We start from the raw sequence: 12,935 nt of genomic DNA, 5'->3' as shown, positions 1-12,935 counted from the left end.
CTAGTTGGTACCCACGTTACATCCCTAGGTCTCTCTTGAACTAAAAATGAGTCTGAATATCCCAATGTTGCATCATAGTGACTCTCTTGATTTTGACCTTATAAAATCATCAAAAATAAAAAATTTAAAGATAAAGAAAAAAAATAAAAAACAGTTTATTAGTGACAAATCAAACCACCAGTCGTAACACCACGGAAAGGATGCAACAATGCTTCCAATGACACTACATAATGATATTTTTTTAATGCTGAAAGGTAGTATTGCACGCGCTGCTCGAAGGGCACATCCACCTCTCACATGCTTCGACCTTTTTAATTTTTGTTTTTTTTTATATATTTGATCAAATACTAAATTTCTCCTAAACTGACTTGAGAATAATAATTTTAAATCTTTTGTTTTTAATTGTATTTAGATTGTTTCACTGTAAATTTTTTTATATTTGATAAAACACCAAAATGCCCCTCAACTAAATTGATAATAATAATAATAAAAAAAAAATCATTGTGAAAACACAATATTGCCTCTTGACTTAATTTTTTTTTGCTTCTAAGAGTATTTTGATAATTTCATATGAATTAGAAATAAAAAAAAAAACATATTTTTCTTTATTACTTTGATAATAACTAATAAATCTTATAAAAAACTCTAAATACTTTTAATAGCCAATATTAAATTTTTACCATAAAATCACAATTCTAATAAACAATGATTTAACTCCGAAGCTATAATGAGCTTTTGTTATAATTACTCAAGGCATGACAGGTGATCAAACTCTTGAAAATTGATCACCTCCCACACTTAAAATGAAAACACCGCAATAAACTCACAAGCTCTCTTCCTGGCAACTTGCCCCACAACCCCATCTGCCTTTCATTATCACACGATCCAATGAGAAACTGGCATTGGCCTCAGCTACCTTTTCTCTTCCTAGTAAAAGACCTTGTCGGTTCTAGTAGATCAAATTAATAATCTGTCAATTTAGGATTTAACTTGGGTTAAATTGATGAAAAAACTAATTTTATTTTATTAAAATAACATGGTTTCATTTAAAAAAAAAATTCTTTTATATGATGTGATTTAAATTTTTTAATCAAAACTTGGGTTAATTCGCTTATATGCAAGCAATCTCCTTGACCTACTAGCCAAGTCTTAGGATAACTATGGAGTGAGAGTCATTCAAGAAATAATTAAATTTCTCTCTTTGAACCACATATATTTTATAATATTTAAATATTTTTTTATTAAAATTATTAACATGAATGTCTGAGTCAGCTTACACGTACCTTAACTAATCTCACGGATTCTAAAATTAATGATTATATAAACTTCTAGTGACCATCATATTAGCAACTACATGACTCGAATCTAAAACTATAAAGAAATAAACTCTTTGGTCCCAAACTTTTACCACTGAGCCACCTACTAGATAGTTATATTTAAAAATTAATGAGTGATATCTTATTAATTTTTTATATTTTTTTTAAATATAAAGATATAATTAAAAGAGAGTAATAATAAATGGAAATAAGTGTTTTTTTTTTTTAAATGAGCTCTAAAAATATAAAAAATAATTAATAAAAAGTTACTAGGTAACGACGCAGCAAAATAAACATACAAGTGCTTACCAACCAAAAAGAAAAAAGAGGAAACAAACATGGAAATGGGAACAAAACCTTTCAAATTCTAGAAAGACAAATATTATTATAAGAAAAGGTGGGTGCGCCTTTGTATTTTGACTTTGAAGAATTCAAGAATTCTTCATTCATTTCCCATCTCTTTCGTAACCAAGAAACTTTCTTGGTTTCTTTCTTTCCTTTCCATCATTCCTTCCATAATTTCCCTTCCCTTTTTCTTTTTTTTCTATCCAATCATATCATTAATTTTTGGAAACCCCCAGATATCTTCATAAAAAAAAAGAAAAACCCTCTCCTTCTTCATTCAATTCCTGTTCCCTTCTCCAGCATTCCTTCAAGTTCCAGACTTTTGCTTTTTTAAGGGGATAATACATTCATTTACATTCACACAAGTCTTTCTTGGATTAGATTGGAACTCTGTTAACACCCCCCCCTCCCCCCTATAATCATCAATTAAGAAATCCAACAAGGCAGTTAGTTGTCTGTTGATGTTTTTAATGTTGTTTAACCTGTTTTGGTGAATCTTGTCCTTGCAGTTTTCCCTTATTTATGATACAGGTAAATGCAGGTGATGATCTATTATTACTATTGTTCTCCTCTGTCACATCCCCAAAACAAGAAAGAAGCTTCCTTTCTCATTCTCCCTTCAATTTTAAGCAATTTCTTAATCATCTAATCTTTTCGTAATCATCCTTTTTGTTGCTTGTTTTTTCATCACAATCTCTACCAAACAGACCGTTTAATCCAACTCATCCTCCTGATAGGGGGAATTATTTCACTGGTTTTCATGTCATTTGATTTTTGAGTTTGATTGTTTTGAAATTCAATTGATTTTGAATTGTGAAAAAAAAAAAATGGGCTGCGGGAGTTCGAAGCAAAAGCGATGCAAGCATTGCCGGTCACCGTACTCACCGCTGCCTCGAAGCTACTCAATGCATGTTGTTCATCCACCACAGCAAAAGGGCGATAGCTACCATGTGGTGGCACTCACCTCCACCACATTAGGTACACTCGCGCTTGATTCTGCGAATCAGAATGGGACTATTGATGTTATTGTAAAAGGCGATGATCAATGGAAGAATGTTGGTGATGTCAATGGATCAAATGGGCTTGTAAAGAAGAGTAAAGAATTGAATAGCAAGGAGGAGTTTTCAACGGGACTGATTGAAGCCAGGACTTGGTCTAATATGATCCAAGAAAAAATCCCAAAAGTTGTTCCAAGGACTCCGATTATGACACCACCTGGAGAGCCAGAAACTATCAATACTTGGGAGTTGATGGCAGGGCTTGAAGATGTGATGAATCCTTGTTCATCTCATCGGTTTCGCAGTTTCTCTTTTGATATTTCCCGTGATCCAAGTCCAATATCTGATTGTCACAAAAGTAATTTTCTGCAGAATGGCAAACTTTCTCCTGATAATATTAAGTCCGGGTGGCTTCAAGTTGTAGACGAGGATGCTACTTCCAAATGTCTGGAATTCGATCCTGAAGTCATCTCTACATTTAGAAAATCATTGGAAGAGCTCTCTCCCACACATCCATTTTACATTAAGCCAATTGATAGTGAAAGACAACCTCATTTTGACAGCGACGATTCGTCGTTGCCTGTGAATGATGCTACGGAGGTAGATTTTGTTGCAAAAGATTGCAAGCGCAGTAAGGATAAGTTAATTGTTTATTTTACAAGCTTGCGAGGGGTGCGCAAAACATACGAGGCTTGTTGCCATGTGAGGGTGATTTTAAAAAGCTTAGGAGTTCGCGTTGATGAACGAGATGTATCAATGCATTCAGGGTTCAAGGAAGAGTTGAGAGAGCTTATGAAAGAAGGGTTTAGCGGGGGAGGGCTACCGAGAGTGTTTATCGGGAGAAAATACATTGGCGGAGCAGAGGAAATTCGGCGAATGCACGAGGAAGGTCTGCTAGAGAAAATGGTTGAAGGGTGTGAAATGTTGGATGATGGTGGTGGAGGTGGAGGTGGAGTTGGAGGGGCTTGTGAGGCTTGTGGGGATATCAGGTTTGTGCCTTGCGAGACATGTTCAGGGAGTTGTAAGATATATTGTGAAGGTGACGATGAAGAACTAGAAGAGTTAGAAGAAAGTGAAGAGAGCAATGAATATGGGTTTCAACGTTGCCCTGATTGCAATGAGAATGGACTAATACGCTGCCCCAGTTGCTGTGACTAGTTTTGATCGATGGGTAATCAAGATTTTTGTTTCTCCTATCTTCTTTTGTGGTTTCTTTTTTATTTTTTTTCTGGGTTTTTCCTTGTAAGTTGTTTGTTGTACAGTGGTTTGTTTTTGGTACGTTTGAAGTGAGGTTCATATGGAAAAATGCAATAGAAGAAATTGGGAATAATGAATCCTACAAGCATGTTCATCAAAAAATCCTCAGTCAGTCATGTATTGTGATGTTGTATACTTACTTTGTGTGTGTTACGGAGAAAAATTATATTGTATACTTCCTTTTTTCCTTTATAGGAAGTTCTGAATACTTATAAGAGCAATATTTTCACTTTCTTCCTCTTATGCTCTCCTAATTTATATCAAGATTTTCCTTTTCCGAGCTTATTGAAGTGTTATAAAAGTAAACAGAATTACAGACGAGGGCTATTGAGTGCTTGCTTTAGCTATAATTTTGAATTTTATGTGCTTCTATTGTTATCCGAGTGTAATGAGAGCTCTTGTAACTTTTTTGGTGAAGAAAATCATTTCTTGGCAAACATTATTAGGACTCTTTACCTAGGTCCCAAAATGCAAGTATTCATGTGATCATTACATTTGCACTCAATTGTGAGTGACTTTGAAAGCAAAACTATGGCATCTCATTAGTAGATTAAGAGTGTGTTTGAAATTGCGCTTTAGATCGTGGTCTAATGGAGGAAGAGATTTGTTTCCTTTCTTTGCATCCGGGTTCAATTCTTTTTATGTATGCATGTCATCACCACAGTGTCTTACCTGCCAACTAGGTTTACAGGGTGTTCAGTGGACATGGGATTAGTCGTTGTGCACGTAAGCTAGCCTGAACACCCTTGGTTATAAAAAAAAAATCTATTTGAAATTGTGGTAGTGATTGTGATTTAAAATGCTTTTTATTTAAAAATATATTAAAATAATTTTTTTTATTTTTAAAAAATTATTTTTGATATCAACATATAAAAAAAATCTAAAAACATAAAAAAAAATTATTTTAAGTAAAAAAAATTTAAAATTTTTAGAAATACAGTTTGCACTATATTCCCAAATACATCCTGAACAACTTAAATGTTCATTAATGTTTTCTTAAGACAATGATCTTGCTACACTTAAATGTTCATTAATGTTTTTTTAAGATGGTGGTCTTGCTTTAATTTTCTTGTTGACATAAAAGGAATTAGAATGTTTGTTTTTGTGTTTTCAAGAGTGTTTTTGAAAAAAATAAAAAAAATTTATATTTTTCTTTACTTTAAATTAATATTTATTTAGTGTTTTCATATTATTTTAATATATTTTCAAACAAAAATAATATTTCAAAAAATAATTGCCCGCTCTTCTAATAAATGTTTATTCCACTATGGAATTATATTAATCTCAATAGAACGAAGCCGCGTGAATTGTTAATTGTTGCTTTTTCTATATAATAACAAAGTAGGTGAAGATTTATGGGCGGTCAGAGTGAGGCCAGGTTCCCTTAAGAAGAGGGACAAGGTCAATGCTGCTTGTTTGGACTCATGAGGTCCAAGAAGACAAGGCAAGGAGTGGTTGCCCTCACAGTCCTTTCAAAGTTTCAACTTCTGCTCTTTAATAAATAAGCACTTCCTTTGAAATAAACGCAATCGAAGAAAAACCAGCTTTTACTTATGAACACGACCGCAATTCCCAGAATATTTTTTTCATTGTTGTTCTTATTTACTCAGTTTACAATAATTAAACTTTGTCTGAAACTTTCTTGTTTTAGTTTATTAATAACATAAAAAAAATGCTTGGAAGCAACTGATTATCCAGAGACCATAAAAAATGGAAACAGAAATTGACTCATGAAATCAAAGATTCTATTCTAAAATTTTTCCCACATAATTTGTGGAGGTCGGCCACTAGATGCATATAGCCTGCGGCGCCAGATCCCATAAGTTATTAAGCCTCTGTTTTGTATATGCGTTAGGTTGGTAAAGTTTGGATTTTTTTTTTATTATATTTTTTTATATTCTAAGATATGTATTATGATTATATTCATGCAATGCCAAATTAAAGAGCTGAGATTTCATAAAAAAACACGTGAATAGAACAACATAAATTAGCCGAAGGGATCCAAACAGCCTTGTATACCTGCTCATCATCTCATTTCAAATCCTGTCGCTGAATCCAAGTTCACAAGTATCCTTTACAGTCCAGCCACAAAATCACAACAATGGCTACATGACACAGCTCTGTCTAATCAAGTTGACTTCAGTTTGGTTGGTCACAAGCAAAGCGCGATTAGCGAGCAAAAGAAACACAAGTAGAGAACAAACTACTTTTTATCAGCTACCTGTGCCATAACAATTCCATCTAGCTGAGGCTAATGGCAACAAATGCACTGTGTTGAAATGTTTTGAACAAGGCTCTATAATCCCACTGATCCATATATTAATTGGCCATGGTTGTGCTTGTCTTATTGTGAGAAACAAGGGCCCTTGCGTAAGATTTCTCTGTCCATAATCACTCAATTATTGGGTTCGGAAAGTGGTTAATGTGATGCAAAATGTATAGCTTAATTACAGAAAGTATTTTACAGGTGGCATTTTGGAAGATGATTCATGCTTTCTTAGGGCAAGTTTCGCAAAACGAGGCACTAATGATGGATGGTAGAAGACAAGGGTTGCTTCTTGAGGCACAATTTTCGGCGGATTAAAGGAGCTATTAGGCTGTGAGGACTGAAGAGAGACATAGTGGGTCTGCATTTTCGTAGGGTAAAGAACGATATCATCAAGTGGCTCGCAGACAAGAAAACGCGTGACCAAAGACTAGAAAAGTAGGCATTATAATTCACAAACGTCAAGAAGCCAAGTAGCCAACCCTCCTCCGATGTGCTCATACGACGGTGGCAATACAAAGAACTGATGTTGAAACACTTGGCAGTCAATTGTATAGATAAACTTATTTTCCGGTATACTTTGCCTTGCAAGACCAGTTCTGGGCGTCGAATGCTCAAAACTTTTGCTGACCGACCAGCATAAATGATGGTTCAGCTTTGCGGTCCTCGGAAAGGAACCAGACTGCATCATCACACAAACTATCCAAAACATCAGGAATAGTGACTGCCCAGCTTATGATCACTACACATAAACGCAACTCCAAGCGTATAGCAACGAAGGTCAATTATTCAAGAGATTTGACAATTTGTTTGTCCAGGAACTATATTCAGAACCTGCAAGCTGTAAAATGAACCGTCACATGGCTGCCAACCATAAAAATCCAAGAGAATCAATCTGCATCCTACCGCTTAGTTTCCATTTACACATGTAAAGACTTTCAGTGAATAAGATGTATCAACAGCAGCCCAACTAAACCATGCAGTTGAAGAATTGTGATATCAACCACCATAATAAAAATAATTAAAAAAAAAAAACCGACAGCTGAAAATGTTAGGTATAAACATCAATGATCCATAAGATGTATCTTGAGCCTAAAGTCCAAAACTGCGCACAATCCTGGGCATTGAACTCCAGTAGCTAAAATACAACCTTTAAGCTTCACATGTCAAAAGGCCAAAAACACATAGTGCTCCCTTAGCATAGTAGCTAAAAAACAACTTTTAAGCTTCACATGTCAATAGGCCAAAAACACAAAGTGCTCCCTTAGCATAGTAGCTGCTATTCATTAAAGCACTAGAAGCTAATCTGTGTACGAGTAGCTGCATTTAAAAGGACTAAAATTTATTTTTATACAAGAACAGAAGTAAAAGACCCTTGCTGCTGTTTGAAAGAAAAACTTCACTCATGTGCTAGCCTTCTTGCCCAAATCACCTGCAGCTTCGGCTGCCTGTGTCAAAACACCTGAAACCCAAAGAGCTCCCTTAGCAAAGTAGGGGCTGTTGACTACAGCATTAGCAGCTGATTTGGTGAATTCTGAAACATGGTACTTCTCATCCACGCCTTTCACAGTTTCCATTCCTGCAAAAATCTTGTCAGCGAGCCCAATTCTATTGCTTAGCTCAGACACCTTGGCAGCTGCGGTAGCAAAGACTTGATGAGATTCATCAAAAGCTTTGGCCTTGACCATTGCATCTTTTCCCAAAATGTATCCCTTGGATAACATTGTTTTTACAACTTCCTGAGCAACAGTTACTGCTTCTCCAGGGGTAGAAACAAACTGGTCGAAGGGAATTCCCTGCCAAGAATGTAGAAGTGTTGGTTCAAAAGGGAAGGTAGACTAATAGAAAGCTATTAGGTACCGTGTCATTTCACTTGGTATGAACAATTATTAAGCAGGGTGCAATGTTCACAATCAGTGTTAAAAATAATAGATAGTGCATCCAAGGAAGAGCACAAGCTCTGTACAGCATGGTGGCATCCAATTCCAAAACTACGCACCCAATTTAGGACTTCTTAGACACAGGGTATCATTACCCATATAAAGATGTGATTTGGCTTGGTTGCATCATTGAGATGCACTTCAACCCCTTCACTTGTATGATAAATATCAAGTGTTTTATCAAATCACCCAGTCGGGTAGCTTATCTTGGCAATTAGTATCAATCGTATTGTCTTAGCAACTTGCAGGTCTGTTTTAACTGGACAGTGACCAAAACATGCTTGTTGAACTCTGGATGTATCGAGTGTTGATACATCCAAAACATACTACTGTACTTTTGATTTTCTGTCCAATAGGTTGCAAGAGGAAACGGCTATCCTTTACCTCTTATTGAGTTTTTGAAGAAATATTTCAAATTTTGAGATTAGATAAATTTTTCCATACTCAACTTAAACCGATGAGATTAAGAATTTGTAAACTTATATACAAGATAAATGGGACAGTAAAAAGAGCACTCGGCATGCTACCACAAGTAAAGATATTACCGCTGAGCTGGTGTTCCCTTCATCCTTTGATGAACTGCCCCAAGCATCAAATTCATCCACAAAAGTTCCCCAGTGTGTTATGCAAACACGTTGATCTACAATGGTGGCTCCCTAAAACATAAAATTAGAGAAAAATAAATCTATTAACCACTAAGAAAATGTCAGATAGCAGGACCAAAGAACCAAGTAGGTGTTCATGATGGCTATTGGATCATTCAGCCGAAAGCTGAAGTTCGATACAATACAAAACAAAAGAAATTCATTCAAGTTTAATCTGTAGCTAAAAGGTAGCCTTCAAAATGAATTTTTCTCAGAAAAGGAAAACTAACGAGCAATTTGCCATCAGTAAGCATGTGAAATCATTAGCTGAAATCCTAATGATGATCTCATAAACACCAATTAAAAGAGAATTATAAACAGTTTTAAGTGATTCAAATATACAGGCAATCCAAAAATGTTTTCTTAAGAGGTAATGATGAACTTCTAGTTGAATGGTCATTCAGATTTATGATTCCACATAAGGTCATACTTTGAAGCAGAACTGTGAACTTCCAACTTATTCAGAGTTCAGACATGGGTAGAGTGACATTGTCATCATATCCATTGAAAAAAAAATCTTTATCACAATAATAGCAGAGGAAAGTTGAATTTTCCATCTTGAAGTCTTAGAAAGTAACTTGATGAGGAAAATAGCTATGAGGGTAGCTTCAACAAAACGGCTCACAAATTTTTTTTTTTTTTTTCCCAACTATATCAAGTAAATATTTTTATTGCCAGAAGTGAGAGCAGAAACTTGCACTGAGCAGGATAGCAGTTCGAAGACCGTAGGCATCTTTAAATGTTACATATGCAGTACAAGCATATTCACCAGATCTGTTTTCAGAGTAAGCATTCCTCGAGTCAAATACAGTTTATGACCATGGAAAAATAAAAATGAATAGATGTGTGTGATTTGATTGTGCAAACATAATGTTGACATCTGGCCTATCAACACCCTTTGACTCATCTCTTGATATGTGCAAGTTCCTGTTATTTATAATTGTTACCAGAACATAATGTTGACATCTCATCAAATGCCTCTTTTCCATAATATTTTATACTTAAATATAGAAAAATAAGTGAGCAACTAAGAATACACTTAATGATTGTAGATGGTAATGTTCAACCTCATATACATTCCTAGTTTATCAGATGAATAAAGAAATGCAGAGGAACGATTACCAAATAATGGAAATGGACAATACCGAATAAATAAAGAAATGCAGAGGAATGAATACTGAATAATGGAAAAGCTTTTATGAGAAACACCTGAGGAATTCAAACCTTAATTTCAATTTTTGTTCAGGAAGCAATTCAATTTCAGAGACTGCATTAGAGGTCTTTAAACATACCAATCTTGGTTCAATGGAAAGGACAATTATTGGAATCCTCTAGCAAAAGAATTGCAATTATTTTAGGGATGGAGTTAGACTCCAAACACGTCATAAATTAATACTATCAATCTATCTATCTAAACCACTGATTCCCCATAATTGAAATGGTAAAACATATGCATTTCATTTTTTGACCTTTTACAAAAGAAGCATTCACTAATCAGTTTTTCAAGTATATAATGGCATAAATATACTGATGATTTGTAAATATACTCTGATGGAAATTGCTCTTAGGAGTAAATTCATAATTTGCAAGCAAGAAGCTCAGTGGACGCATATTACCTGATGATTTCAACATGCTCAATAGCACCACAGTGAGAAAAAAATTCGTACACGTCCTTCTCTTCTGCTTTAGGAGATAAGCTTGTAACCTCAGCAGTGTAACCACCAGGACACATGGTGAAGTTTTACAATGTGCAAGCTATATATAAGTTGACCTGATTGAGGAGGTATATATATAAAATATTAGCAGCATATTCTAACACGGCCAATTTTGTTTCTAGAAATCATCATTGCTCCCTTCAACAACTGATAGAGATAATGCAATTATATACACAGAAAAGGCATGTTTTAAAAGGATAATTAAGATAAGAAAAATGTCAGAATAAGACAATATGCATTATCATTTCCACTCAGCCTAGCCATATCTTGCAATCCTAAGGTCCATAACCTCCAGCGGTCCCTCCCTCACATCCCCCTCATAGTACAACAAAAAATCATTAGATGCTCTTCCTTGGACTGTTAACATGAATTTCTAGAATAGATTAGTCTACAGTCATGCATAATCTTCAAGCTCTTCAAATCTTCAAAACATATTTCCAAGCTAAAGAAACGCCCATATTACCAGGCTATATAATAAGTGGAAATAACCCATGAAAAGAATTGATCAACATGCATTTCTTGATACTTGGGGGATTATTTGTAATCACAAAAAGAAGACAACAATTCATTAATTCATCAGAAAACATTAAAAAAATAATGAACTCGAAATTTATGTGTAATCAGAAAGAATCAAGTGATTATCAAAGAAATGAAAATAAAAACATTGGATTAGGTTTGCATACCTGAGATGATTAGCTAGTTACCAGCGAGAGAGAAATTAAGTGCAGGGAAAGAGGTAGAGCTAACCGAGTAACTAACGTCTAGAAGTTGCTAAGTGCCAACCGACAGAGCTATAATCAAAATGTTACCCCCACGCGCCATCAACACCACGTGTGATGTTAGATAGTTTTAGTTAAATGGTTAATGAGGTAGTTAATATTTCTGGACTGAATTAGACATGGGCCGGACTCCATATTTTATATTTAACGTGCATTGATTTTTTTTTTTTTTTTTTGTGGCTGTTAGACATTATAAAATTGAACATCTATGCTATGCGCTCCCGCATATTTATGATATAAGTATGCTTTACAGTGTTGTAATTATGAATCAATGTTAAATTAGTAATAAAAATTAATAGTGTAATAGAGTCAATATGTTATGACCAAAAAAAAAAAAGTTATGTTGGTAATAAAAAATTTAGAAACTAAATAGAATAATTTTGTAGCAATTCATAATATTTTGTAAGGAAAATTATAGTGTTTTCCTCATATAATTTTGTTTTTTATTATATGATTTAACTTTTTTGTTAATAAAAAGAAAAAAAATTACAAAGCTAAATTTTCTACCAGTTCAATATTAAAAAACAATTGATAAAAATAATTTTGAAAATAATCATAACAAAAAAAAATCATGTCGGGAAATACTATAGCAATTCATAATGTTTTGTGAGGAAAGCTACAGTGTTTCCCCACATGATTTAGCCTTACTTGTAATTGTAATTCTCAACCAGCTCAATATTTAAAAAATAAAATCGACAAAGATAATTTTAAAAAAATTATAAGTAAAAAAAACACCATGTGGGGAGATACTGTAGTAATCCACAGTGTTTTATGAGAAAAGCTATAGTGTTTTTCTCCACATGATTTAGCTTTATTGTAATTATAATTCTCAACCAACTCAATATTAAAAAAATAAAATCGACAAATACAATTTTGGAAAAAACAATAACAAAAAAAAAATCATGTAGGGAAACACTATAGCAATCCATAGTGTTTTAAAGAAAAAAAAATACAAAGCTAAATTATAACCAACTCAATATTAAAATAATAAAATCAACAAAGATAATTGTTTTAAAAAAATCATAATAAAAAAGAAAACACAAAAAAGGGGAAAAAAACCATGTGGGGAAATACTATAGCAATCATTTGTGAGAAAAGCTACAATGTTTTTTCCACATGATTTAGCCTTAGTTATAATTACCTGTAATTATAATTCTCAACCAATTTAATATTAAAAAAATAAAATCGACAAAGATAATTTTAGAAAAAATATTAAAAAAACCATGTAGAGAAAACACTATAGCAATACATAGTAATTTGTGAGGAAAGTTACAATGTTTTCCCCACATATTATAATTGTAACGACTAACTTAATATTAAAAAATAAAATCAACAAAAGTAAATTTGAAAAAAATTATATATAAAAAAAAAATCTTGTGGGGAAACACTATACTAATTCCACAATGTTTTAAAGAAAAAAAATTATAAAGCTAAATTTTTAACCATCTCAATAATAAAAAATAAAAAAAATCAACAAATATTATTTAAAAAAAAATCATAACAAAAAAAAAGGGGGAAACCATGTGGAGAAACACTATAGCAATCTACAATGTTTTGTGAGAACAGTTATAGTGTTTTCTCCACATGATTTAGCCTTACTTGTAATTGTAATTCTCGACCAGCTCAATATTAAAAAAAATAAAATTGAAAAAGATAATTTAAAAAAAAATCATAA

At 33.4% G+C, this 12,935-nt stretch overlaps 2 protein-coding genes across 2 annotated transcripts; one reads left to right on the top strand and one right to left on the bottom strand.

Annotated features, from left to right (window-relative positions):
• Window positions 1–1,737: 1,737 nt before the first annotated feature.
• On the top strand, window positions 1,738–4,154 carry LOC118029165 (uncharacterized protein At3g28850). Its single transcript, XM_035032976.2, has one exon. The coding sequence runs from the start codon at window positions 2,489–2,491 to the stop codon at window positions 3,815–3,817; it is 1,329 nt and encodes a 442-aa protein (XP_034888867.1). The 5' UTR covers window positions 1,738–2,488; the 3' UTR covers window positions 3,818–4,154.
• Window positions 4,155–7,231: 3,077 nt separating this feature from the next.
• On the bottom strand, window positions 7,232–11,322 carry LOC118029166 (binding partner of ACD11 1-like). The gene is made up of 5 exons (XM_073405980.1): window positions 11,165–11,322; window positions 10,383–10,537; window positions 9,461–9,540; window positions 8,668–8,774; window positions 7,232–7,978 (listed from the first exon to the last, which is right to left on the bottom strand). Exons 2-5 carry the CDS (start codon window positions 10,496–10,498, stop codon window positions 7,586–7,588), a joined length of 696 nt encoding a protein of 231 aa, XP_073262081.1. The 5' UTR covers window positions 10,499–10,537; window positions 11,165–11,322; the 3' UTR covers window positions 7,232–7,585.
• Window positions 11,323–12,935: the final 1,613 nt, after the last annotated feature.

Source organism: Populus alba, chromosome 17 (genome assembly GCF_005239225.2).
Source record: "Populus alba chromosome 17, ASM523922v2, whole genome shotgun sequence".
NCBI classification, from domain to species: Eukaryota; Viridiplantae; Streptophyta; class Magnoliopsida; order Malpighiales; family Salicaceae; genus Populus; species Populus alba.
The sequence above is the reverse complement of the archived record's forward strand: the minus strand, read 5'-3'. Positions and strand labels throughout refer to the sequence as shown.

Excerpts from the sequence above, each read along its gene's own strand:
- LOC118029166 (XM_073405980.1), bottom strand. The coding sequence starts at position 10,498 with ATGTGTCCTGGTGGTTACACTGCTGAGGTTACAAGCTTATCTCCTAAA. Across the intron at positions 8,775-9,460 it reads TGCTATCCTGCTCAGTGCAA|CCACCATTGTAGATCAACGT; the intron begins GTTTCTGCTCTC and ends TGTTTTAGGGAG. Across the intron at positions 7,979-8,667 it reads AAGGGAACACCAGCTCAGCG|GGAATTCCCTTCGACCAGTT; the intron begins GTAATATCTTTA and ends CATTCTTGGCAG.
- LOC118029165 (XM_035032976.2), top strand. The coding sequence starts at position 2,489 with ATGGGCTGCGGGAGTTCGAAGCAAAAGCGATGCAAGCATTGCCGGTCA.